Source organism: Augochlora pura, chromosome 4 (genome assembly GCF_028453695.1).
Source record: "Augochlora pura isolate Apur16 chromosome 4, APUR_v2.2.1, whole genome shotgun sequence".
Classification (NCBI taxonomy): domain Eukaryota; kingdom Metazoa; phylum Arthropoda; class Insecta; order Hymenoptera; family Halictidae; genus Augochlora; species Augochlora pura.
This window is the reverse complement of record NC_135775.1, coordinates 12,788,740-12,815,594: the sequence shown is the minus strand read 5'-3', so window position 1 is coordinate 12,815,594 and position 26,855 is coordinate 12,788,740. Positions and strand designations below refer to the sequence as shown.

General features: G+C 40.3%; 1 protein-coding gene across 1 annotated transcript in view; it reads right to left on the bottom strand.

Moving 5' to 3' along the window:
* The window catches only part of Rat1 (5'-3' exoribonuclease 2 Rat1), a 50,742-nt gene that overhangs the window by 21,625 nt on the left and 2,262 nt on the right, over positions 1-26,855 (bottom strand). The window contains exons 7-15 of the mRNA XM_078178735.1: positions 26,592-26,798; positions 26,368-26,505; positions 26,147-26,295; positions 25,896-26,064; positions 25,730-25,819; positions 25,494-25,650; positions 24,915-25,143; positions 24,629-24,835; positions 24,305-24,387 (exon numbers count right to left, since the gene is read on the bottom strand). Coding sequence (XP_078034861.1) covers positions 24,305-24,387; positions 24,629-24,835; positions 24,915-25,143; positions 25,494-25,650; positions 25,730-25,819; positions 25,896-26,064; positions 26,147-26,295; positions 26,368-26,505; positions 26,592-26,798 — 1,429 coding nt within the window. The remainder of the gene's footprint in view (positions 1-24,304; positions 24,388-24,628; positions 24,836-24,914; positions 25,144-25,493; positions 25,651-25,729; positions 25,820-25,895; positions 26,065-26,146; positions 26,296-26,367; positions 26,506-26,591; positions 26,799-26,855) is intronic.

Sequence of the window (26,855 nt, the reverse complement as noted above, 5' to 3'; positions counted from 1 at the left end):
TTTCTGTGTGATTTTCTGAGTGATCGGTTTGTAATTTTCTGGGTGACTTTTAGAACATTTTGAACTATTGAAAAATAAAAGAACATTATGATGGCACAGCCTGATCAACGTAATTTCTTGGTGAATGAGCTGAAAGATATCTTGCGGCGACATGGACTTTCCACAGTGGGAAATAAATCGGAATGAATCCAACGGCTCGATGAGAAATTCCCAAATCGAGCTTGGGTGGAAGAGCCGACGAAGCGATCGGTCGGAAGTGAGAATATGGCCGCCGCAGAGACAACAGAAAGCGTGGCTGGCGGGACGCCTCAAACAAATGAGCTGCGACGGGATGCACAGATCTGGCAGGACACATGTGAGGAATCTCCAGCGGATTCTTTGTTGCGCATGGAGGTAGACGGAACTCCTCGCAGCGTTTAGCAGAGTTTCGCTAGGCAGCGAGGAAAGAAATCAGCGTGGATCCAAAACGAGAATGTCGATGGAGGGGAAGCCTTCCCCACCAACTGCAAACGTTCGGTGTTACAATTGTAATAGGATGGGTCATTGGTCAAGTGACTGTCGTCTACCGAGGAGAGAAAAAGGTTCCTGTTTTGGCTGCGGAGAGACGGGACACCTGCTGCCTGCCTGCTCCAAGAAGCGAGAGCCCCAAGTCAATTTTGTTCAAAATTCCACCCCGCAGGAGGATGAGTTTCACCGTAATTTAAATTTCGTTATGGACAACGTAGAAGTAAGATTGAATACTTTGTTAGACACCGGTAGCCCAATAAGCGTCATAAAAAAATCTTGTGTCCCGGGCATTATAAGCGAAACTAGCTACAATGTAAGTAATCGATTCGTTGGCATTAATGCGTCACCATTGAATGTCATAGGAGCTGTAGTCGCCAGCGTTGCGATTGATGGCTGTCGGCAAAAAATAAGGCTATTGGTTGTGCCGCCAACTACAATGTCAGCCTCCGTTATATTGGGTAGAGATGCTCTAAGTTTGTTCAGGATGAAATTGACGCAGCCGCAAAGGAGTGACCCAGAGCCAATCTCAGATATAATGAATATTACAGTTCCAATAGAAAAAAATAATGTAGAATCGCTGACTGTAAATTCTGACATCTCGCCCATTAGTTCCCCAAATTAATGCCGAGTTAAAGTTAATTGTAAAGGATCATAAACCTTTTCACAGCTCTCCACGGCGAATTTCGTATGCGGAAAAGGAGCAGTTAACAACAATTCTAGATAATCTTCTCGCCAAGGGTATGATTAGACCCAGCAACTCCGAGTACGCATCCCCGATAGTTTTAGTTAAGAAGAAAAATGGAGAGCTTCGTATGTGCGTTGATTTTCGGGTTCTAAATAAGGCTCTTGCACGCGACAATTACCCCCTTCCATTTTTCACCCATCCCATCCCACAGTTTTGTCAACACCTAAATGACCCATTTCATTGTGGTACTTGTACATGACATTCTTTTCCATACTCGAAGGAACATAAAACAACAGGCCGTCTTTACGCTTTCTGTACACGAGGTCGTTTTACATTTCAAAAAATCCGTCTTCTTCCAATTCTAGTTTTTGTTTGATTTTTGAAATTTCGGTGTCCTGATTTTGCAATAGCGCCAAATTGGTTTCAAACGGATTTTCCTCTATTGCAAGGATGTTTGTGGCTCTACTTAATGCATCCGCATGTGCCATTTGTGTACCTGGTCTATGCTCTATATCGTAGTCGAAACTTTGTAATTCTAACGCCCATCTTGCTATTCGCGGATTTATTTCTTTAAAAAATACATAAGAAACACATATAAAATTTATGATACAAGGAACATGATCTTTGAATTGGTAATATGAACATTATAAATGGTTAATAAGAAAGAACTCATAATAGGAAAGTCATTTGTTTTTTCCCCAGGAAACAAACACCTGATGCATGGACAACACATTCAGGAACCTCTTTCTCAGCACCCTCATCTGACAAGCTTCCCATAGTCATCTTACGACCATTCTCTTCCAGTTTCTTTGTAATCTCTTCAATCTCTGACCGTAATTCTTGAACTAGATTGAAGTTTGATTTTTCTACAACCGCATTTGATCTCTTCTCTCTTAAATATTCAAAAAAGTCGTCACGAACAGATTGCACCCTAGTCCCACTGAAAATGGGCTGTGTTGACAGCTGCGTGTAGTTGTTGCTTAGAAGGGCAGTCTGATTGGCTGAGCATAGCTTAGAGTAAAATCTCTGCTCTACAGGTGTAAACTTAACCTTCTTCCCACATGTATTGGGTTGAGCCACACATTTACCAAACTGTTCTCGTGTATACCAAGTAGCTGTTCCCGTTACTTGTGATAGGACGCTTAAATCCTCCTTGTACGTGCCAAACATTGCGTGGTAACACATCTGGTTGCGGTTTTTTTCTGTGTGCGTGAAACAAATGAATGATTGGGATTATCGATCGGGCGAGGGACAACGGAACGAGGTGGCCACACTTCTTCGGTGACACCACGTGGGAACAGACGTTTTGTGTATATCTTTGTAAAATAAAAGTTAATATTATTGCGTTAACCAAGTTCCTTACAGAAGGTACCTTAATTGGCATGATTAGCGGATAAATATTATTAAACAATAAAAAGTAACGACAACTATTTCGTAGATTAAAGCGTAAAACTAGCATCATGGATTTGTATTTTGACAAACTCGTCATGTATATTAGATTTGTTTATTAATAGAACCAAACGACGTTGTTGAGGATTGCTGAGCGAGGGTTTTATGGCGGGGGGCCATGTGCTCGGGACCCTTAGAATCGGCCAGGGTATGGGCCTGTCACCCGCTTCTTTAGAAAGTAGTTTGCGATTGTTCCAAGGCACATGATCGACACTCTTGGCCATTAGCGGTATTGCCCCGCCATAAACGCGGGTCCCTATGCCCATCGCGCGGCGCGGATCGCGGAAAACGGCACGTTCTGGGGCAACGGGCAATTAAGGGAATGGGATGCAGATGTCGGGAATTTTCCAGGCCCACGCGCGACCGGGAACTCCCTGGCAAACGTTGTGGCACTGCCCCTTCCTAGGTCCCAGGCGTTGTCTTTTGGGCTTGTCGCGATTGGGCGGCTTTCCTCAACACCCACCCCTAACTTGCAAGAGTAGGGCGAACCGAGGTGACCTTATCGACGAACTTCGATTCGCACGGCAGATACACTTCGGAATTCAGAAACAATACGTAAAGTAGACATAGCCACAAACTCTTAGACAACTAGTAACTTGTAACAATCTTGAACGCATTCCATGTATCTCCACCGGGAGTGTAAATATATTTGTTGTTAACATTCACGGTGTAAATTTGTTCCTCCTACCTTGGAGGTGGTCCTTCGAGTTAGTCGACACATCGCGTGTAAATTTCTCAAAAGCTCGAACGATTTACTAAAATCAACCGCGAGCATCAACAGACGTAATTCCATAAAGTTCCATGAGATTATTATATAAAATACATGTAATTTGCGTAAAAACTAAATGTAGAAATTTTGTGTCACTATAAAACATAATAATATTCTTTAATATTCTAAATTTATATTGCACACTTTTGTAAAAATTTAAAGCTTAGTAAATTCATCAAAAACTTTCGAAAGCTGTATGAAAAATCAAAATATTTATCGATTGCAGAAATTAATTAACGCAATTCTAAATCAACTTTATTGAATTGAAATATGATCAAATTTCCCGAGCATCTTTTATTAAAGTCGAGCTTTTGGGGAACAATTTAAACAATTTTTATCGCTTTATAAGCATACTATCAAAAATTCCATAGTTATTTATTTATTATGTAACCCATCAATAATATCAGATAGACTAGGGAAAATATTGAAACAAAAAAAGGGAAAAGTATAAAGATAAATAAATTAGTAGAGGTGTATGGGGTAAAATAAATATCTTCTCTGATTACTCGAGCTCGAACTGAAACTGATGGAAGAGTAATCGAAGATAGGAATTTCCACATTAAGAGCAATATTATTTAGAGCAGAGACCTGATTACGTATATGAAGTTTTGTGGGGTAGAATATTTAAAATTCGTGAGACCTTGTTATTTGTACGAATCGATGCTTGTTATTTTTATGAAGCAATATCAAATTTCTACTTTCAGTGTTCTGTAAATTTACTATTAATCTTATCCATAAGATCATTTTCACCGCCATAACAGGTTCCAGAGGCGATGGTGCACAGTCTATGGGAAATCGGAAGGAGACAGTTCCATAGGCGAAAAAAGTCATTCCCGCGGGCGGTGCAGCAATGCTGCTGTGATTAGGTAATCTCGAAGGGTATACACGATCGCTTGAGGACCAAGTAGACGGTCCTCGTGATGGAGGAGGCGGTCGGAGAGCACGCGAGCACGGAGCTCGGGGGCGGTGGAGGAGGAGTGAAGAGATCTCGCGAGCAACGACACGGGGACGGAGATCGTGAAAAGCGAGAAGAGCGGTGAAAAGGTGGCTACTCGGCTTTGTAACGGAGTTAAGAAGACGAGGAGAACCGTAGAAAGAGGTGGGAGAGCGCGCATAACCGCGGAAACCGTCTGCGGAAGAAGAGAACGTAGAAAAATGGCGGGTCAGGATGATGGCTGAGAGGAGAACGGGGAGAGGGGGCAGCGGCGACACGCGAATCGTCAGGAAAAGAAGAAGGAGAAGCCAGAGAAAAGAGTGCCGCAGGAAGAAGAGGAAGAGGATGGCCCTTGTGCACCGAGGACCCCAGGATACCCGGCAAGGAGTATCCTAGAACTGTCGAGGATCCTTCACTCCCATCGTCTTCCTCGTGCTCTTCGATCCTCCCTCGTCCTCTCGCTCTCTCTTCTCTCTCCGATTTCTCTCGCCTTCCCTCTCTCTCTCTCCATCTCTGTCTGCGGTGTGTCATCTCTTCTTCTCATCGTCCGTCCGTCGCCGCTCGTCTCTCCTTGTAAATATGCCCTTCTCCCTTCCCCGTTCTTCTTCTTCACCGCGTGTCCCATCAGGATCTACTCTTGCAAAGGGAACCGTCGTCTCCTTCAAATGCTACACCGAGAGGGATATCGCCCCCTCCCCCTCTAACTCTTCTCCCATCCCGCTCCCTGTTTCATTCTTTCTTTATTTCTTTCGTGTTCGATCTCCGGTTCGCTCTGTTCTTTCTCATCTTTTCCGTTCTATCTCACTTTGCCTTTGACGCTGTCTATCTTCATCTCTCACTCTCCCACTCACCCTCTTTTTCAGTTACTCTTTCCGTTTCTACACTGTTCATCCTCTCCCTCGAGTCCTCCTCTGTCGCGTCCTGTGTGCCGCAAGACTTTCGTACGGATTGCGAAATCAAGGGCTCTTCGAGAGCTCTGGAGTAGATGGAGAGAGAGAGAGAAAGGGAGTGGGAGAAGTGAGCAGAGAGAGAGAGAGAGAGGACGGAGCTTTCGGCGGCGATGCGACGCTGCGCGCGAGAATCCGCTCCACCACCCTCGCAGCTTCCAGCGCAGCGCGCGGATCCGAAGGCTCCAACTGAACTATTAATATCCTATTGGGCCTGCAGTTTCATTTTTAAAGCTACTAACATGCAAACAAATGTTTCACTCCGCCATCTTTCCTCTTCTAATTTCTCTTTCTGATTAAAGACTTTAAAAATTTCATTTTGGGGAATTAGGTGTTGTCAGAACATAAATGTAATAGTATGTATGCGAATACAGACAAATTCTGGGAAAAATCTTCGATCCAAAACTTCATGTTCATTCCCAGAACCAAAGGGTATATTAGTATAACTTTAAATGTTTCTAAACTCATGCATTTCAACACGCATGTTATTAGAGTAAATGTAATAGAATTTGGTTTTTATTTGTCAACTGCTGATATGATTAATTAAGAAACTAGTTTGCTTGAATTTGCATACGAAGAAGATGTCAATTCTAACTATATCAATGTACTGTTGTGATTCCTCCAAATTATTTCTGACCAGTGATGTTTACGTGATGTTCTATGTACTTGTAAGTACTAAAACAGAATGTATCGTCGGATGGCCGAGATAACTTAATCGATTAAAGCAGTCGGATGAGTAAAAATCTTGGTTCGAACGTCAGTTCTCCCGATCCAATCCGATCGGCCGATACATTTTCTTCTACAATAAAGATATGATTCTAATATTGTGTTGTACTTTACGACATGATCGTAGAAATAACAATATAAAATCCTACTTCAATATGCATATTTTGTGCATAATCAATACACTGTGCGATCAAAATATAATTCTACCTTCACGACGAGTACACTCGCCAAAAACAGCTAACTGATTAAAAAGGTTTAGGGATACTCATGTATTAATCCATTACGCTATTTCTTTCACAACTGTGTTGGTTAGCACTTTTTCGTTCTATTTTCGTCGTAAGACAAGGCAAATTTTTGTTTTTTTTTGAGAACCTTGTATTTAAACAAAATATGAAGAGAATCAAACATATGCAGTAACATAGATACAGTAAGTTACGTACACTTAAAAATAATTGCAACAATATACCTAACTAATATTTTTACTAATATATCTAACTAATATTTTTCAAGACGAACCTGCTCACTTTTCTTACAAATGCATAAAATCCATAATGTAGTACCCGAAGTTTCTTAATGCTCAACAAACGTTAAAAAACAGTTGGATATTGGTCTCGGCAAGAAGCTGCGAGACTTCTATCCTGCACGTTGGAAGAAACCGATCCAGGAAATGGATTCTAATCGGACAAACAGAATCGGACACGGCGATATCCAAATTTCCGGCTTGACCGCGAAATTCGAGCCGGGAACGAGTGGACATTCCGCAGGAGTTGGTGAAGAGGATTCCACGAGGTGGACTCGGTGCCGAGCTGGTCGCGAGTCCTCGAGACCAGTGAAATCGGATCCTGTTGGGGGGCGGGGAAGATGGGTCAACAAGTCGGCACGGCCAAAAACGGGATCGCCGGTGCGCGATGGTTGTAGAACCGTTGGTCCCGAAACCCGATACGTTCCGGAGGAATCAAAACGTGTCATGGATCCGGGTGCCACTTAGCCGCGGCATAGATGTTCGCACTCTCGATCGGGAATGAAAAGGAAGAGAGCGACGCGAACCACTTGACCCCCAGAGCGTTTCGTTTCTTCTGCCCTTTCGTACTGACCCAGTGGACAGCCCCGCAAAGACTGTCAACGCTGTTCGTGGTTCTGATGGAAATGTTCGAGGTTTACAAGCCCTTTCAACCTAATTGCTTCTGAAGATGATTTTGGAGCGACCATAGGATGGCTGTTTCTTTTCCGGAGAACCGATGTATCTCTCGTTTACGATAGCAGATAAAAATCTACGTGATCACTTAGTGATCGGTTTGCACTATTGGTAACAAAAATTCCGAAATACATATATATTTTACGTATTATTTTATAAAGAAAAGTATTTAATTATTTTTCTATTCGAAATTTTTAAGAGCAAGACAGAAGTTGAAATGCGCATGAATATTTTATTTTAATTCCCACTGGATGGGCTAAACTGTAATAATTTGAGTATCGTTTGCGTTTAGGGTGAGTCAAAATTTAGTTCAAGATCAAAAGGATCGATTTTAAATCATTGTAGTAGTCCGGTACAACGAGAAGAACCAAGTACTTAAAATTTTCAGTTTTAATGAAAAAAGACACAAAGATTTATCAGTTGTAAAAAAAGAAAAAATATTACTTTTAAACATAACAAAAGTAATTGTCTCCCATAATTACGTATTAACAGGTAGTATAATTGTATTATAAAACGATTCATAATTATTGGTAGTTCCCTTCTATTCGCTTTTCATCCAAAATACCGACAAAAGCAGCTACAAAAAGGTTCCGACCAAGCACTTCGACTTTGGAAAATAAAAATTATCTATCTCCTTTCAAAAAGGCAAGTTCTATCTTTCGCGCTCCAAAAGGCACAGCGAAATTTTTCGAAAACGTGTCGTATTTTACTTTGGTCGATGACCTTAGACATTCTGGTCAAATGTAAGTCGTAGTTCGGCGAAAAAGTGTTTACTACAATTGCAGCCTCTTGAGAAAGCCGCGGGACGCCGAAAAAAAAGGAAGAAATGGGCTAGGCGCCTGCTAAAATCCGATTCGACGGATGATCCTCGCCGACCATTGTGGGAGGGTACAATGGGGGATAGATCGGGAGCAAGAGATAGATAGAGAGGAAGACTGAGAGGGAGAAAAAACGAGGGGGTGGGGGAGGAGGGAAAGAGGAGAGCTGGCCGAAGGTAGCTCGAGGGGGCGAACAGAAAATTCTCCCCGTGGAAACGTTGTTCCCCCCAGAATTCGCGGGCGGAAATGAGCCGGAAAACCGCACCCTCTGACTCTCCTCCTTTTCTTTGCGTTTTCCCGGCAAGCGGACGCTGGGCTTCGTTCTCCGCGGTTTCTTGATATTACGTGCTGTGCTAGCACGCGCGGAGCAGTTCTCGGGTCAGTCGAGCGCGAAGAAATTCGTGTCGGGTTTGTAGGGATAAAGGGAGGAAAAACCGCACACGGAGAATCGGCGAGAAAAAGAATGAGAAAGGGAACGGGAGGAGAGATATAGAAAGAGGAAATGAGAAAATGAAAAAATAAAAATGAGAGGAAAAGCGTGCTCGCGGTGCTGGGAACATATCGGGGAACAAGAGGGTCGGAACGGAAAAAAAAACATTTTTATTCTAAGGATTTTTCGGAGAACACGTCCCTCGTAACCCTTAGAATTCTCGGTTAATCGTGTGACCCAGAAAGTGTAAATTACGAGTGAAGAGAGACGGAGATGGACAAGCAGACATACAGAGGGGGAGAGAGAGAGAGAGAAAGAAAGAAGAACATGAAAATCGGTGAACGATAAATAGAGATAATGGTCCGCTCGAGCTGGGAAGTTCCCGTGCGACGAGGGATGAGGATCTAGGCGACTGATAAACATAGAAATCCGTTGGCACGAGGATGGAAAATGAAATCTGTTTAACCAGACACGCGGCGTGGCGAAAAAACCAGCACGATGTCGCCCTCTCGCGAGTCTCGAGCACCCGGCCGAGGTTTTTGAATGTTTTCCTTTCAGTAGAATATTTACGATACGATTGCAATCCTTCATTACCGGATGGTTTATATTTAATATGTATTATTTCGAACAAAACGAAATATTTGCGTGAAAAATCTTCGTTTCTCCGAGCGGCGAAGAGCGCTTCAAAGTTTCGAGCACGGACACGCTTCAACCCTTGATTCGAACGTTCTTAAATCCGCACGTTGTTCGGGCAAGTTTTACTTGGAAACGAACCTTAATTGCACACTAATTTTTTATTGCATTTTAACGATCATTGGTTTGTTAAAATTCGTTGGTTATTATACAATTCTGACTCTCATTTAAATACCTTTAATTTCTAAAAATTAAAGTTAAGAGATTTATGTGGATGAGAATAAAATACAAATCTGGTGAGGACAACTCTCTTCCATTATTTTAATATGTGAAATCTACTATATTCTTATCGCGTTCTAAATATTGGATTAAGGGTAAATGTTCAAAGGATTTAATGTAAATATTTTTTAAATTTTCTATATAGGATCAGATAGAAAAGTTGAAGAAACATAACTTTTTAATTTTATTATTTCAATCAGCTGAAATCTAAATAATTGTTCTATTACTCATTCTTTAGAGAACGTCGGTTTCCCTTAAACCAATGTTAAAAAAGTTTTTCGCTTTGAAAAGTTGTTAACACGCTTTCCGACGCGACTGTATACTGAGCCAAGAGGCTCTCACTTCTCTCTCGGAAATCAACTTCCTCATCAATTTTCTTCACCATGACTTAGTGCGAAATGTTATTATTGTACCACCTCTTCATAAGTAGTTTATTTATTGCGCTGCGCAATTTCCATCATTCAACTGTACGTACCTTTTCCATAAAAGTTTCCTTTGATCTCGAGAAAGAGAAACGAGTCGCGGGAGATTAACATTTTCATTGAGAAAGGAGTAAACGAATGCTTGAACTTTCGGGTAGAGTGTAGACAAAGCTGAAAAAAAAGAACCTTGGGAAGAGATGCTGAAAGAGAAGGCTGCGACTTCCATCTTTTTCGTTTCCCCAAATTACGAATATTGTAAACGATCGAATATTTTCCGGTAGCGACGCGCGTACTATACAGTGACAGAATTTAACCGTGTTTTTCTCTCTTCGGTCGCCATTATTCGACTCGCCGGTTCACGGGGGCTAAATCTGGTTGGTTAAAGTGACGGGGCCTAAGGAAACTCCGTGGGATTCTATCCGGTGCCCTCCGCGGCTCACGCTCCTTTTCTCCTTTCTTCGCTTTCGTTCCAATTAACCTTGAAGCGACGGGAGAAGCAGCTCACCGCAGGATGCGAGGGAGACCCGCCGAGCATAAAGGGGGCAGTCGAATGAGATTAATTCAGAAATGACGACGAGGCTCTTGCCTCCCTGCTTTTGCCTGCACGCACGATTATACGATGGATTTACAGTGGCGTGCATACGAGCTGTCGGCCCGCACGACACTCCTCTCCAAGAACTTCGCGACAAGATCTCGATGGAGAAATCGATGGATCAACGACACTTTTGGTGGCAGCTTCAAATCTTACACGTTATTTCTTATTTTAGATTCATTATTAAATATCCAGTGTTGAATTTTTCTATAAGAAACATTCGTCAATTGTAAAACGCATGTATGCGTGTTTATCGAACAGGTTAAAATCTAAGAATTCGATATTGTAAATTAAATTTTTCCAGTGCTTATTTTTACTATGAAAATGAACAATGAGAAAATATATTTTCATTCAAATGTGTTATTTTCAATTCCACAAATATAAAAATGCTATGCGAACAACAATGATTTACAATGCGTATATTTTAGTAGTCCAAATTATTAGATATATTTATATTAGGTCTAATAAGATTAGGGTTTATCTTCCAAAAGTAGATTCAAAAGTATATAAAACAGTTTAAAGCACACACATTTAGACGGCTACCATAAAATTGCCAAATCGAAGCATATTATGTAACTCGTTGTACATGTTTACTACTTGTACATGTATCTTTTACTTTAATTCTCTGCACCAACAAAAGAAATTCATGGAAGGTAAATCCCGAAATATTTAAAACTACTAAAAGCTCCTCATTTTTATTTTTGTCCGTATTTCTGCGGGCATATTATTTCAAATTTCGTGCTATTCGTGCACAAGCCACTACACACAACGGTCGATCATTAAGTAAAATCGTGAACAGATGGGAAGGAACACGAAAGGTTCAAAGATGTATACGCTTCAAGGAAGACACCCAGAAAATTCTTGCTCTACACTTTGGAGTAAACATCGAGGGCGAAATGAGGGGTTGTCCGAAGGAAGAAAATTAAAGGTCGGCGCACAGGTGTATCGATGATCCACTCACTAAACAGAATACCTCTCTCTAGCGAAGGGTCGACCGCGCGGCTAGGATATGCGCACCATTTACTTTTATGCGGCGTTTACGTGAAAGAGCCCGCGGAGGGACGGTCGCATTCAGGTGAGAGGTCCCTGAACACCGGACGAAGAAAGGGAAATTTCGTTTGTAAGCTCCCTCCTCCTTCGTCTTGAGTTAGTTCATGGGGATGTAATTGAAACAGACGCGGCGCGGTCCTCGACTTCGAAACTAGCCCGGAAGTCATGGAGATCGCGTAACAAGAGTTTAAGGAACCAAAGGAAACACTTCTGGCTTGGAATACCGCGTTTCAACCACCATTAGCACATTTACTATTTTATTACCGTCACCAAATTTATAAAGTATAAACGAAAACATTTCATTGGGGATGCTAATAAATAACACCAAATTCTATAATTCGGAAATATCTTGACTGAATGGATACATACACGCTCGTAGGAAAAAAGATTAACTTATTCTCTTAATTAAAATGAATTCCTTTATTCGCCGAGCTTAGAGTATCATACTTACAGTATCACACTTATAATCTTGTCTAACATTTTCATCTCAAATGCCAGAAACTTGAGAAAATCAAGTGTAGCAGAATATAGGCATACCACCCGAGACGTTAAATAATCTACAATCTTCTCCAAGAAGTAAGTTAGAAATATTTCGAGCATATTCTTAAAAATGCTGCAAGATACGACGGTGACTAAAGAAGGAATGTCTGTCAACAATTCAATATTCGCATTATTGGAGCTGTGTATGGAAAACATGAACATCATTTTCTAGATGATTTAACGTTTTTATAGATACCCTCTATTGTTTGATTATTTTATGTATGGAATATAGAATATAACGAAATGTAAATGAAGAAATTAATTTAAATATGCATATATGATATAAACATGTCTATGCGCGGATGAAAATTTCTTCATTTTGTTTGATTAATTTAATATTCGTCCGAAGACCAGCAATGAATTGCTTTGCCGTTGCGAACACGGCCCAAGTCTCGCAGATTCTCTGAAAAAGAGAACAAAGGAACAACCACGAAAGTGTTAACAGCATTCCTCGAGTAGTATCAAAGGCCACCTAGCCAGACATCAAGATTCCAATTAAAAAGGGAGTGGGAAGGAAGCTGATGTACCGATAATATCGATCTCCGACGTGAAGGGTCGAGGGGGTTGGTTTGGCTTTAAGTAAAAGTCCAAACGAACGAGCCCTTGGCTCCCTTCGGGTCCATGGTGGCCCGAGGGCAAGAGCAGCTTTCTATTAGCCACTAGAAATCGCGCGAACCCTTCGCCGAGACAAATCGGAACGGTACCGGCGTGGCTGCCCGCTTCTAATGGAGTTCCACGCTCGAATCAGGGGTTGGTAGAGATTCCTCGCGACTTGGTCAACCGAGGAATTGATAATCAAAGCGATCTCCGGGCTCCCTTAACAAGCCCACTTGCTCCAATTCGATTGGCGAGAAATAAACATGCGCAACGTGCTGCTTAAAACAATTTCAGAATCGTGCATCATATCTATACGACATATATGTTCTATTTGTTTCATTGTCTTCACAGATTGGCTCTTTTACCGTAAAACTTATACGAGATCGAGATCATTTATTTAATGAAATCAAACTGAAAGGCTAGCATAATTATCTACCGAATCTTATAACACAAGAGTACATTTTGAAATCTATAGAAGTAATTCCGTACACTGTATGCGTGAATGCAGAACCTATGTAACAACACAATGTATAGGCGAATCCATGTATATACTTCGGGTCATGCTATTTGAGATGTGAAAGTTATGTGACTCTGTATATAAAATAATTTTGAGAAGATGCATAACAACGTGGATTTTATATGTAATAAATATTTTCCTGCTCAGAAAATAATTACATACAAATCATAAACGAAAAGCTAGGGATTAAGCGCCTTCACGGCGGTGCTGCGGGTCCAATTGGATTCAAAGTTTAAAAATTGTTACATGGATATCAATTTTTTGACAACCAGTTTAGACATTCACGTGTTTCATTAAGGTGTGTAAAATAATCAACGTGACAGAAGGATTGTCATAAAAAGTATGTTGAAAAAGTCGGTAAATAAGATTATAAGGACTCTTCTTCAGTTACATTTCTGTCAGGAAAGTCCATCGTTCCAGCGTTAACCACGATTTCGTCTTCGACTTGATCGCCCCGCGTCAGAATCCGTTGCCCGAAAATGTCCCTCATTTCCACGGTGTATCAACGGGCTGTGTACGCGCTAGCACTCCTCGGTACTCTCGTACGTCAGAAGAGGATTCCTCCTCATTGCTAATATTTTCTTTTTTCTATTCCACGCAGCGAGAGGAGTCGCGCAAAGGCTACCCCTTATTTAGCTCAGTGTTCTCCGGACAGTGTAAGCGACGAAGAGAGAAAGATAGGAGAAGAAAGAGGCAGAGACAGGCAGAACAGAGAAGGGACGAACAGTCGAGAGAGAGAGAGGAGGCAGAGAGACACCCGCTGACAAAAAGAAGAGGAAAGAAAAATTCGTATCTTTGACGAAGCCGAAGAAGAGTCGTCGTACGTGTCCTTAAGCGACTGCCAGGCTTCCACGCTAATGAGGCGCGGCGTAATTAGTGAGACTGTCTACCCGGCTGGACCCTTCACCAGGAGGGCGGATCCCTCTCGACGTCGAGTCGCCCTCTCACCCTCGCCACTCTACGCATCCTCAACCCGTTTCACGATTTCTTACCGGCGCGGCGCGGAGAAGGAGCCGTGCCTCGCTGACACCTCGGAAATTCACGACTCTCAGCCGGGTGGAGACTGGCTCTTCCGGTCCGTGACTCTCCGCGAAAAAAATACCGCGATTAAATCTAGCACTCGCGAGAACCTTAATTCCTTCCTTCTTCCTCTTCTCCTTCTCCTTCTGCTTTTTCTGATTCACCACGTCTATTTTCCCCGCGCACGGTTTTCTTCTTCGAACCACAGACGCGGATACTCGACGCATCAAGACCAGCTGCGGCGCAGATTTCATTTGAAATGAGAATAAAAAATAACAGCTCGAAATAATCGACCGTTTCCGCTACCTTGAAGATCTTTTTTCAGAAACAAGCTACGAAGGAAAAATTCGTATTGTGGTGTAATCAAATACCACGATAGATGATAACAGCTTAGAACAACAAACAATTATCGATTAAATACAACGAGATTACAAAAATAGACGAAGAAATAATTAAACTTTAAAAGCGGGAGGTAAAGAAGATATTAAAGATACAAGTCCAAAAACGAGAAATTGAATGTACGCATGGTGAAGATAAATCGTTACAGGAACAGAGGTTCTACCAAAGAAGGCTGTACCAAAATATTCGATTTCGACATCTAAATTTTTCATTTCCGCTTTGTGCAATCTCCGAGGACGACAGTTATTGAAAGAAGCTTTGGCAGCAATGTTCCTCGATCCTTTACGGTGTGTGAATTGTTAGAAATTGGTAGCTATTAAAAGTAGAAGTACTCCTCTATCTGTGATTCGATTAAAGAAATAATAAAATCGTGACAAATTAAAGGTCAATCAGATCAGCAGGATAAAAAGTTAGCAAGAAAGGGGGAGGGGCAATTCGAACGTATAGAATCCGATGCCCTACGGGCACGTTAAATGGGTTTCGATCGGCGTACAGAGAGCGATCTGGTGTAGGTTGCCGGTTGTGGTTTCAGGGGGTGGGTTTCCGAAGGCGGGAAGGCCGATTTAGAGTACAATGCGGCTCAATGCCGAGGAAATTAGCCACGGCGCTGTCGGTGACGCCCGTCAGCCCCACACCATGGAAAACAGACCGTATCTATCCCAGCGGCGAACCATGGGAGCTTTATCGTTTCGATTCTCGACTGTCCGCTCTGTATTCTCGTTAACTATCCCCAAAACATGCGAAACATTACCTTGTTCCGCGAAATTTCAAAAGAAAGGTGCGAATGCATTGATCACATCGGATAGTATAATTTTATATCCTTAAGAATATTTTTGACTTAGTAATTAAATCGTACTTGAACCTGCAGACCAATGCAGTTAATAGTACTTAAATGCTTTCATTGAAACTATTGACAATTGAGCCGTCCAGTGCACACATCGATTAACTCCACTTTTTGAAAAATCTTAAATTTAAGTGTCAAAGCACTTGGTATAGTCATAACTTTTTATATTTATAATAACTTTCCTGAATAATAAAGATTAACACCATTAAACGGCAAAATTTTTTTGGCCATTGAAAAATAAGTAATTTATTTCAGAAGCCATTCTGATTAACTCCATACTCTAATGTAATCGTTGATTTGTTGCCATGCATCAATGCTTTTTTTTTAAACAGCCGAAGATGTTTCCCCCTCTCAATAATACTAGTAATAAAATTGCATTGGCAAACAGATAAAAAAAATGTTTGTTTGGCCAGAAACTGAAGGATCTCGTGGGTCTCAAGAAAGGGCATAGCCGATTAAGATGGTCAAAACTGCCCTTAGATGTTTTTCAATGAGTCATATACCGTTCGATAGCTGACCAATAAAAACTCATCTGCGCAAAATTTTAACCCTGTAACTTGTCCGTGAGGGTTGTTACATGGTAAATTAGATTTCGCGATTTTCCGGCATTTTTCCACCTTTAGCGGCTTTCTAAAATTTTGAAAAAATATGGCTTATTTTGGACATCAAGCCGGATGTTATAGAATTTTTTCAGGTAAAAGAAATTTTCCCGTTAAAATCAGGGTCGCCACAGTAATATTCCTGATGAATTAATCACAAATAATATATTATAACAGAACTGTCAACATTCATTTTTATGGAAAAGCTGTAATAAAAATATATAATAACTAACTTTTTCTGTAATGAAAAACTTAAAAATTTAAAGACTGAATTTAACTTTGCTGCTTTTTTCAGTTGCCAAATTGATTAACTCCACCAGTCACATAAAAACTGTAACATTACCGACGATTATTTTTTGGCTATTCTTTCTTGTTAATTTTATACATCGTTAAATGAAAGCTATATCTGTATTTATGCATTCTACATTATATATGTGAATCTATGTTATAACAAGAATTTTAAAAAACAATGTACATCATTTCATCACGTTTCTCGACTTCTTGTTTTATGGAGTTAGTCGATGTGTACACTGAACGGCTCAATTAATGTTATTAATTTCAACCAGAAAATTACTAAAATTATCATTTGTCTATTCAAAATGAGAATTTTGTTTCTAACTACATAAAACTTGATTTTTATTTATCTACGTTTCGTTGAAGCACGATGTCTTACTGCTTATTTACACGAAAAATCTTATTACATGTACTACATCGAAAATAGATTTCTTCAATCTAAAAAACAGTAGCTAATTAATATATTTCCTCATGATATATATATAAATCATGAAACATTAGTAACAAATATGATAGTCCGTCACAAACCGCTATAATCGAGCAGAAGGTAACTGTGTGAAAAAATAAGAAATAAATTTGATAAAACATATTTTTATCCGAAGCTCCGTTTTCTAGAAAATCGTCCACTTTAAAGTATCGTCATCTTTGTAAAGGTTTAGTTTTCGTCTATTCTTCTATTTTTCAATATAGTGGAAGCTTACTATAAAAGTAAACTTTGCAAATTAGCCTCTCGGTATAATGGGGGAAGAGTCGTTTTGTAATTTGTTTTATCATTACGCAAGTCAATTAATCCCATATATTATACATATAAACGATTAAGCTAGCACAATGTCTTTAAGTAAAACTGAATTTTTTAACTCTACATACGATTTGGTTGAGTATTTAAAATTGTAACATCAATTGAGAAAAGAAAACAAGCAATTTTAATAAGCTTTCAGGACATATCATCCAGAAATGATCGTAAGAACACTAGATCAAGAAAATATCGATCATTTTTCCTGTGATATTTGTAGACGTGGCTAAATCAAACTTCCATACTATTTTAAAATGTATTTTACTAACGTTACTAATCTTTGTGGTCTTGAAATCTATTAAATAACCAGAAACAGATAGTCGGAACTGGACGACAATTTGCATTCGATGCAAATTACAACTTCTTTGTTCTTACAAATTATCAATCTACATGATAGAAATAAAGAAAAACGATTTATTGCATTTTATGAAACGTTATTAGAACAAATTACTTTTTCTTTAATTCGACTGTTTCCAACAGTACCCGAAGATAAAGTACAATCACTTGAATTCACCGGTATTACACAAATCTTCCCAATTTTTTACCCCTTGCTGTACTTTGACGAGTGTGAGTCGTTATGATGATCTCAAGCAATAACCTGTCAAGTATGAATGTTATCCGTCCTTTTAAGCCGGAATGCACTTTCGTTTTCTCGGTATCTGTTAATTATCCAAGAAACGTCGAACAGTGACAAATATAAATTATTTTCTTCTTCTTCTGAGAAATTATTGCAATCAGAAAAAATTGGTACGGCACATATAAACAATGGTACGGCAAAGGTTTAAGTATAGCTGACGACCAAATCGCTACACTATCTAGAAACATCTTATAGAACATTTGGCACCGAGAGAGCTTTTTCGGACTAACAATAGAAAGTTAATTAATCTCACTAATCGCGATAGAAATTATGGGTCAGTGATGGCCGAACACGGCAGAGGAGTCCGAATATCAATCCAAAAACGATTTCCCAGATTCTGAATGGTAGGAGTGTACGAAACGTGTCCGCTGAAAGGCTCGCGCGGTGCTTCTTCAGTCTGGATACGCCGTTAGAAATTACCTCTCGTCCCCAACCCCCATCCATCGTCACCGAGGTGTGCGCCTATTTACGTGCCGGGTACTCTCCTCCTCCTCCTCCTCCTCGGTCTTCTTCTTTTTCTCTCGGGCCATCCCACGCTGCCACCGCGAGAAATTCCAGCCGCTTTCACGAGATATTACCTGTAATGTCCGCCGCGCATCCATTACGGGTCATTATCCATCCATTAGTCGTTTTCCACGGGTCCGTGGACGCCTCGCAAGAAGAACGCTTGCACGGTTTGCCACCGTGAAACGGTCTGCGGACCCCTTTTCATCCTCTTCATCCTCTTCTTCGTTGGCTGTTTCGAGAAAGGGCCGAAAGGAGAAGCTCGCTCGCGAAAATCTTCGACTTTCTGGTGACGGAAAGACGTCGAGGAGTGAGACAGCCCGAAATACCAGCAAAGGGCGATACGGACCTGTTCCCGGCTGATTTCAATAAAATCCAGGAGAATAATAGATCTCTGCGCTTGCCCAGGCTCTTTGTGCCATTCTACTCTCAGGTCGCTGGTAACTTCGTTTCTATTGTTTTCTTACAATACTTCGTGCTCCCGCGAGCAATATGTCATACAGACGTTCGCATCGTTCTTTTGAAATTCCGATAACACTGAACGGAAAATTTGAACTTCCTTTACGAGCTTTGAATGGATGTTGATTGAAATTTTTGTGTTCTGAGTGCGAGCGAATCTTCTAAATGAGATGATATTGTTTAAACAAATAGTTAGAGAGAACAAATCACTGATCTGCGTAATTTATGCAATTATTGTGATAGATTGTATAGGCTTTGTTGGCACACTCTGTTCCTATTTCGCAAGATCTCTGTTGGGAGGTAAACTCATTGGTCGCTAACGATTTTATTGAAACGACCGGAAGTGTGATCCGTAGCTATCCCTGAGCAAGACAGTCGTCTCGGTAATTACGATTGGAACGGGTAACGAGGACACGTGTTTTCCATGGAAAAGCCTTCGATCCCGAAGACGAGCCGGAACAAAGCCGTCGTGGTAGGAAGGGAGAGACAGAAGAACGGACAGAGGATTCTCTTCTTTAAATGCTCGTTCACCCTCGCCTATTCATCTCGCGTATGTCTACCTGCGATACAGCCTCCACCCCCATTAATCTATAGGATCCATTCATCTTCGAGAGCGTAGGTGAGTTTGTCCTCGCGATCTCTTCAGACACTCGATGGCTCGCGGTGGATTCCTTTTCGCCCTGGAACTTCAAAGCGTGTCCACCAAACGGACCCGAGGGGGAAAAAACTATTTTATTATCGCAATCCGCTTCTTCTGCCGGCGGATCAGTCTCTTCTAGGATCCTTCACCAACCTTCTTGGTAGCCTCAAGGTACTCTCCGGTGGTCATCTTGTTCTCAAGGTATTCGTACAGAATTCTATAGAAATTATGCACGTTGCTGTCAATTTGGACTTGTTGTCTTCTCGGGGCACGAGCACTTTTGCAATCTATCGAACGATTTGCTAAATCATTAAACAAAATGGCTCCTTCAAACAGATTGAAGTACCATGATTTTAAAGAAAACGTTAACACGTCTGCAATCCCTTAGGTACGTGTTCCAAGTTAATACATATAACTATAGAAGAACGATATGATTCAAGTTTAACTTATTAGGGAAAAATATTTCTAACAAACCCACGACAAATAATAAACAGCAAAGTTCAAAATTGACCTAACCATATTATTGCAGAGATATGAAATGAAATCTCCCATTATAAATCAATAAAAATGTTAAACCTCTTCGTACACTGAATAAGTACTTTAAGAATACGCTTCGAAAAATTGTTGATCGCAAAAATGATAAAGATAACTGCTTTATCGTCGGAAACATTCATCTTACGAAAGCCAGATCTGCGTGTCGATAAGTGAACCCAAGGTAAGTCCCTTAAGTCTTTGACTCATGTAACAAAGTCCAACGGGTTTCCCGCGAAAGAACGAACGTCCTCTCGGTGACCGGCTCTAATTTGCAACACCCATGATCGCGAAACCGCCCGGACGGACAACGCAGGAGATCTCGGTATCACCGGTAGCTGGGTTAGATAGCGGTTCGAGCAGCCTCCATTCGTCTTGCGCCCGGTTTCTGCGCGATTCGAGCCTCCGTCGGCGTTGCTACCGCTGCACGAGTGTTTGCAGTCCACTCGAAACCAGTCCCGAACGAGCTCGCAAGCACGAGGAAGAGGGAGAGCCGGCCCGGGAACAGAGACGGCTGGACAAAGCCGTGGAGAGACGGCCGGAGAGACATCGGTCGAGGCGGGAGGCCAGGAACGAAGCTTAATTTGTCTAACGAGGGGCCTCTGCACCTGTCATCTGGACGGAGATACGAACAGACGTAGGCCAAACCCTCTCTCCTCTTTCCACTCTCGCAGTCCTCTTCCTTCTCCTCTTCCTCTTTCTCCCCGATTCAACCCCCTTCGGTCCGAGGAACGTTTGCTTGCTTACTCGCCGATCGACAGGTTAGCTTTTCTCTGTAACGTGTGTTTGACCCCTTCCTAGGGGATCCTTCGCGAGATTCCACCCAACAGTGGTCGGGACTAGGCCTGGCTTGCGATTGAACGTTGTTAACAGTGTGTCGAAGAAGGCGAGTCAGTTTTAACTCTTGTTTTTACTCGTTGTTTTGATGTGCTGCACGCGTGACCCTCCATTACGATTCCAACAAAATTTAGCCCCCGCACCACACTAACCAGAACGATTCGTGCTACATCAAATATTTCGCATACGAACTACTAAATATAAGTGTTACTTATTTCCTCTCACAATTAAACTTTTTTGTTATTAATATCTGAAGACTTAACAAAAACAAGAATTATATCGTTCAGCGTAGTCGTGAGAGAAATCGTAGTGCAAGGGATTAAAATAACTTCTATCATAAAACTCTTACATAAGGAGCAGTGCAACTATCGACGCAATAAAATGCGAAAACAGATTGGTATGCTTCGTTTGTCTATTGTCAAGATTCGTTGAAATCTTCGCACATGAACGACTGCTGCTGACTTCAATTTTCGCCGATTCCACTTAGGCCTTAACCGGACCCATGTCGTACTTAACTGGACCCAGATATCCTTGTACAGTATTGTCCACTTAAGTGTCGTATTTTTCCCCCGCCTAAATGTCGCAGAATTATCCCTACCAATAGTTGAAACTGCTTCCATGGACCAAACAAGGAACAGTGTATTTGTTGCTTTTCCTCGCTCTCGCCTTGGATGCACAAAAACAGTGAACGAAGCGATGAGAAACAATTCAAGCAATTTTTAGGGTACTTATTAACCACTCCGAATAAGTGTCGCAGAAACGCGATCTTACAACATTTGAGCGAACAATACTTTATATCCTTCCGATAGACTTATTAGTTCCTTAAAAATTCACGCGTAGATCTCATCGACCGATGAAATTTCGAGCAATAATTGACGACATCGGTCGTTGGAAGCGGATCTCGGGAGTCATGGTGCACGCGTATGTGTCTGGCATTTACACCCCTCGGTAAATCAATCACACACCACGGTCCATACGTGGACGCTTTGTTTTTACGGGTCTGTCGCATCGTGTCCGTCTCCTTGGTCGTGCTCGCCGATCACGCCTCCCAGAGTGGAGCAAAAGGCAGTTACAGTGTCAAGTCCGTCTGAAATCGTAATTCATCTTTCCGGATGTCGGGAAGGTTCGGAATTGACCTCCGAGAGTTACGAAAACTAGCATCCAGCGCTCGTTCAACGTTCCATAAAACGAGATGAGTTTGTTCGGCGACGGCCACACGTCGACAGGAGGAAAAACAACGGCACAACGACGGTGTAACGAGAATCGCTGGCACAAAGCGATAGAGTCGCGCGCCGTTCGCCTTTGTGATTCAGACCAGACACGCCGGAGATCGCGCAGGGGTGGGACAGACAGACAGACGATACGTGAAAGCTCGGGAGGTGGAACATCCGCTAATTGGATAATTACGGAGTGCGCCGCGTTTGTTTTATAATTGGGCGAAGCCCGTGGAACAGTTCCTAGCCTCGACGTGCCAAACAACGGAACGGCCGGAGTCACGCTCTACGTGACAAACTACCCTCGCAGCTAATCCGAACACCGGGACCCCTCGGTTCTAGCAACTCACCGCCCCCTGCCACGACAGGCTCGTGGCTCCCGTCACTGTCTCTGACCCCCACGAGACCCGACTGCCCCCTTGCACCCCTTCATCCACACCCTACTCGGACAAGCATCGCTAAGATTCTAGAAAAGCGGAATCAATTTTTGATAATGCCAATATTAATTGAGTAAGACGAAATCATTAATAACAGAAGCTCGAAAGATAAGATATGTAAACGGTACGTGTTATTTTTTTAACCAAAGATTGTAGGTTCTAATACAAATTGAAGGAATGTTTCGCACCGATACTTGGCTATAGTTTAAGCTATGATGTGATTTTAAATGTGATGCTCAACCTGTGCATACACTAAAACACGAAGAATATATGAAAAAAAACACGTTTAAACAAATAATTAGAATGCAATCAAAAATCGCATCCACTAAAATCGTAGTTTCATTTCTAGTCACGTAAATCAAACAAAGATTTGTTTTCTCTACTGCAAGATTACGTTCAACATGAAATAAATTATTTGCAAAAGTTTGTTAAACAAATTACTGTATTGCAACTGGAATTATTGGTTGTACCTTATGAAATTCACAGTATACTAAATGTAAGTAGCTATACCTGCTCTTGGAGTAATTAATAAAAATAAATAACAGCGCATGCAAAGTATATATGTTAAAAGAAAACAAATTATACGCTATCTATCAAAACCTTTTTTCAACTGTATCACATTACTTTTTGTTCCCTTGGAATATTTTAACTCTACTTAAATCTTACATTTTATAATTCTGTAATGGTATATTTTATTCTTATTAAATGACTCAAATTGTTCAATGAAATTTTCAACATGTATACATATATAAGTTATCGAGAAGGCTCAAATGTATTATTTAAATTTCGTTATGGGCTAAGATGAAAAAATGAAAAAACCGAAAGATTTTTATATTTTTTTGTTCTAAGTAATAGCAAAATGAAAAGGAAAGCATTTTAGTAATTGTACAATGAACTAGTACCTCTAACATTTACAACAAAATTCAAGTCATTCCGAGCAGTTTAAAAAAAAGTGATGCCGTTTTAAAAGATGTGTGAGCACTTTTTCGCTCACTATATGTATACATATATACACATGAAATTTGTAATTATTTCCCTGTAAACTTGTTAATTAATACACGAGATATAAAGAAGCGATAGATTGTTGATGGTCTCATACATTTATATTGACCAAGATTTTCCACATGCTTGCATAAAATTTTATAACGCATTTTTGCCATTCAGAAAGCGAATAATCATCGGTATCAGGGCGCAATATCTTTTCTACGCTGCAGATACTTATGTTTATAAAAAATCCGACACTTGTTCGAAGAGAGATCTGTCAATGGAATTTGTGCACATACGTAGTTACGATAAAACAGATGTCATAAATATAAGAATGGTTTGTAACGCATGTAATCGACGAAGTAAGGACACTCAGAAAACGCCCTCAACCGACCAACGAGCATAACATGAAATAAGTATGTAAACGATGAGATGAAATGACTACCTCCGTCATGATGAGAAAAACAATAAATACTGTAATTTTCAAGTAATTTTTTCCGGTACTGTCGTTGATGGCGAAGAGTCGCGTGCGCTCTAATCAAACTTTCATAAACTATGTTATTGTTTGAAAAATGAAGAGTACTGAGCTGATTTAACCCTTTCGGTACGAGCGCTCTGTCCGCCGTGACACTCTCGCTGTACGAGGCGCCGCGCCGAAAATTCGCACATGGTCAATCATTCCTCTTAAGATTGTCCTAAGCGTTAAATAAAAACTGTGCTTGATAAGACAATGTTTTTTAACAAAACATGTTGCTTGTAGCTTTAATGTTAAAAGATACTTATATAAAATTTTGTTATTTATACCGGGTATCAGATGGATGCCGGATACATTCGGCGCTCGTCCATACTGATCATCACATAGATGCTGGATATATCTGGCACTCGTACCGAAAAGGTTAAAGATAAAAACTTCTTTCCCTTTTAATCCAAGTCCCAATCATTTTTCAACTTCTACCTCGTTTTTCTTTTGAATTTAGATAACCGTATGGTTTCAATAAACTAAAATGCATGCAATAACTCACCGTGCTGATTATCTGGATACAAATTTGGTGGTCCAGACACTGAAGTGTACGGAGGTGGTACTCTATTATGGTTTGTGTAATGCCTATGAGCAAACATATTTAGTAAATATTAATGACTGTATCAATCATGAGACGATAGTTTTGAAATCTATCTTTGATTGAATGTTCCAAAGATATTCACTAGCTACTCGGCTCGCGATAGTTAATTTATATGAAATGGAAAAAGTTTAGGAAAACTTATTAAGAAAAGGATTATTCAGGAATTAAGAAAAGATAGATAACATATTTAAATAGCGAAATGCGTAAAATATTGACATAAATTACCCAAGCATCCTACGTCCAGCGTCGGTCAAAGACGCAGTTTGAGTTGCGGGGGTAAAACCGATCCGAGGTTTCCACACATTATCATTGTTACCCTTCATCTGTTGCATATCTAAAGGTTTTAATACTTTCGGTGGTTCTCTGGCGCCTTTCAATTTCTTTGCAGGGAAAATAAAATTACTGCTGTATTTTGGATCTTTGTATCGAATGCTGTAACAAGAATACAACAAAAATGAGTACAAATCGAGTCGCAAGGGCACAATTAAAAACGTATACCAATCGTACATACCAGTATATTTTATTATTTTTTACAGGATGTCCGGATACAGGAGAAGGTAAAGTAGCTCCATCTCCCACGCAATCTTCTGAGAACAATACAGTGCCACGCATCCCATCTATACTTATAGGAGTTTCTACGTCCGATTTAACATTATTCACGTACAGTTCTTTGATCAAATTGTAACCGCTGTTTCCTACTCCAACGTACAATCGGTCGTCGCCCCTGATATTTCGTTTTTCTAAAAAAAAATGGTAATGGATTGCAATTACTCTTGAATCGGATATAACATACAGGTTCCCCCTAGCATTACACTTGGACGATCTTCTGGAGACATACTTTTATCCTCACTATATCATGACACATCTGCTAAATTGCAGACCTCCAAAACAAGTGACGGACAAGGAATACAGGATAGAAATAAACGAAACTTCGTATGAAAATTCTCTCATATATCGAATTGTATAAGAGAATGTATACGTCTTTGACGACGAATTTTCAATTGTTTTTTTATCATGTCGTTATATCTCTAATTGCGTAACACGGGGAGAAACTGTATATTTAGAAAAATTGGAAAAATTAATTTCGTACTCTCTGCTTCTGTTAGAAGCTCGTAATATGGTTTCAAAGTCTTAAAAAGTCTTTTTTCATCCACAAACGGAAGTAAAGCAACCCCTTGCCAAGCGAACCTTTTGCCATTCAGGTCTATTTTAAAATCTTCTGGATAAAAATCTATAATTAGCGACCTCTGCAAATGATTTTATGGAAATTAATTAAATATCACTAAAAGTATTCACGTTTTTTAATGATAACACTATTGTACTTACTGGATCGCTCATTAACTTCGCCCACGAAGGAGGAACGTGACTGCTACTAGCTGCTGGAAATACGCTCATTAGCTGTTCTAATGGACGGATCTGTAACAATTGAAATATTAATACTCCATTAAATATTAATTATTCCTATATGTTTAATCATATTATTTTAGCTTACAGGTTCTGTTCCTTTTTCAAATTCTGTCGATAAACCGCCAATATTAATAAAATCACTAGCAAAAGGAGCATAGTGGTAGGGAAAATACCATTTCCACGATGCGCAACCTTGATAGTAATAACGTAGAACCCAACACAGACCTCGTACGTATTGCAAAGCTATATTATTTCTATATAGACAATACAAAATTTGTTATTTATAAATAACTGATGATATTGTTTATAGATTATAATACACTGCAATTTTATTACCTAAATTGTAAATTATCAGGAGAAATATCAAATTTCGATTCATAATAACGATCTTTAAAGCCTTCTTCCCACAATCGTACTTCGTCATGCGATTGATCATCCCCTGAATCTTCTTCAGGTAAATGTTTCCTTTTTTTATCAGGTGATTCCTACAACATATTCAATACACATTTAAAAATATGAAACCACTAAGAATTGTAGATTGAACTACACAGTCATACCTGTAATTGCATCATGCTCTCTAGAGCTTTATTATGACCTCCTCCTGTATTAGGAGTACTATAATTTCTACCTTGTACGCGCATCTGATAAGCTTCGTAACGGGCATTTTGTACCGGTTTAACTCGTTCACCCAACGGCTGTTAGCAAATAGATGTTTTTAAGCATTATTACTAATATCATCAGAAGAACATTATTGCCAATAGTTTGCATTGATAATGTATACCATGGGAGCAAATTGTCCAGTAGGAATCCACTTCGGCTTGTAATTACTGATTCCTTGCATTCGATTCTTCTTCTGCTTTTCACGCTGTCTGAACATTAATTCATTCTCTTGTCTTTTCTTAAAAATTTCGTCCTCGACATCACCGAGTTCAGACATGATGAATTGAACTCTATCTAAATTCACATCTCCGCTCTCTGTTAAGAATCCCTGTAATGCAAAATTATTATCATTGATAATATTATTATTTAACAAGTATTGTTCTCA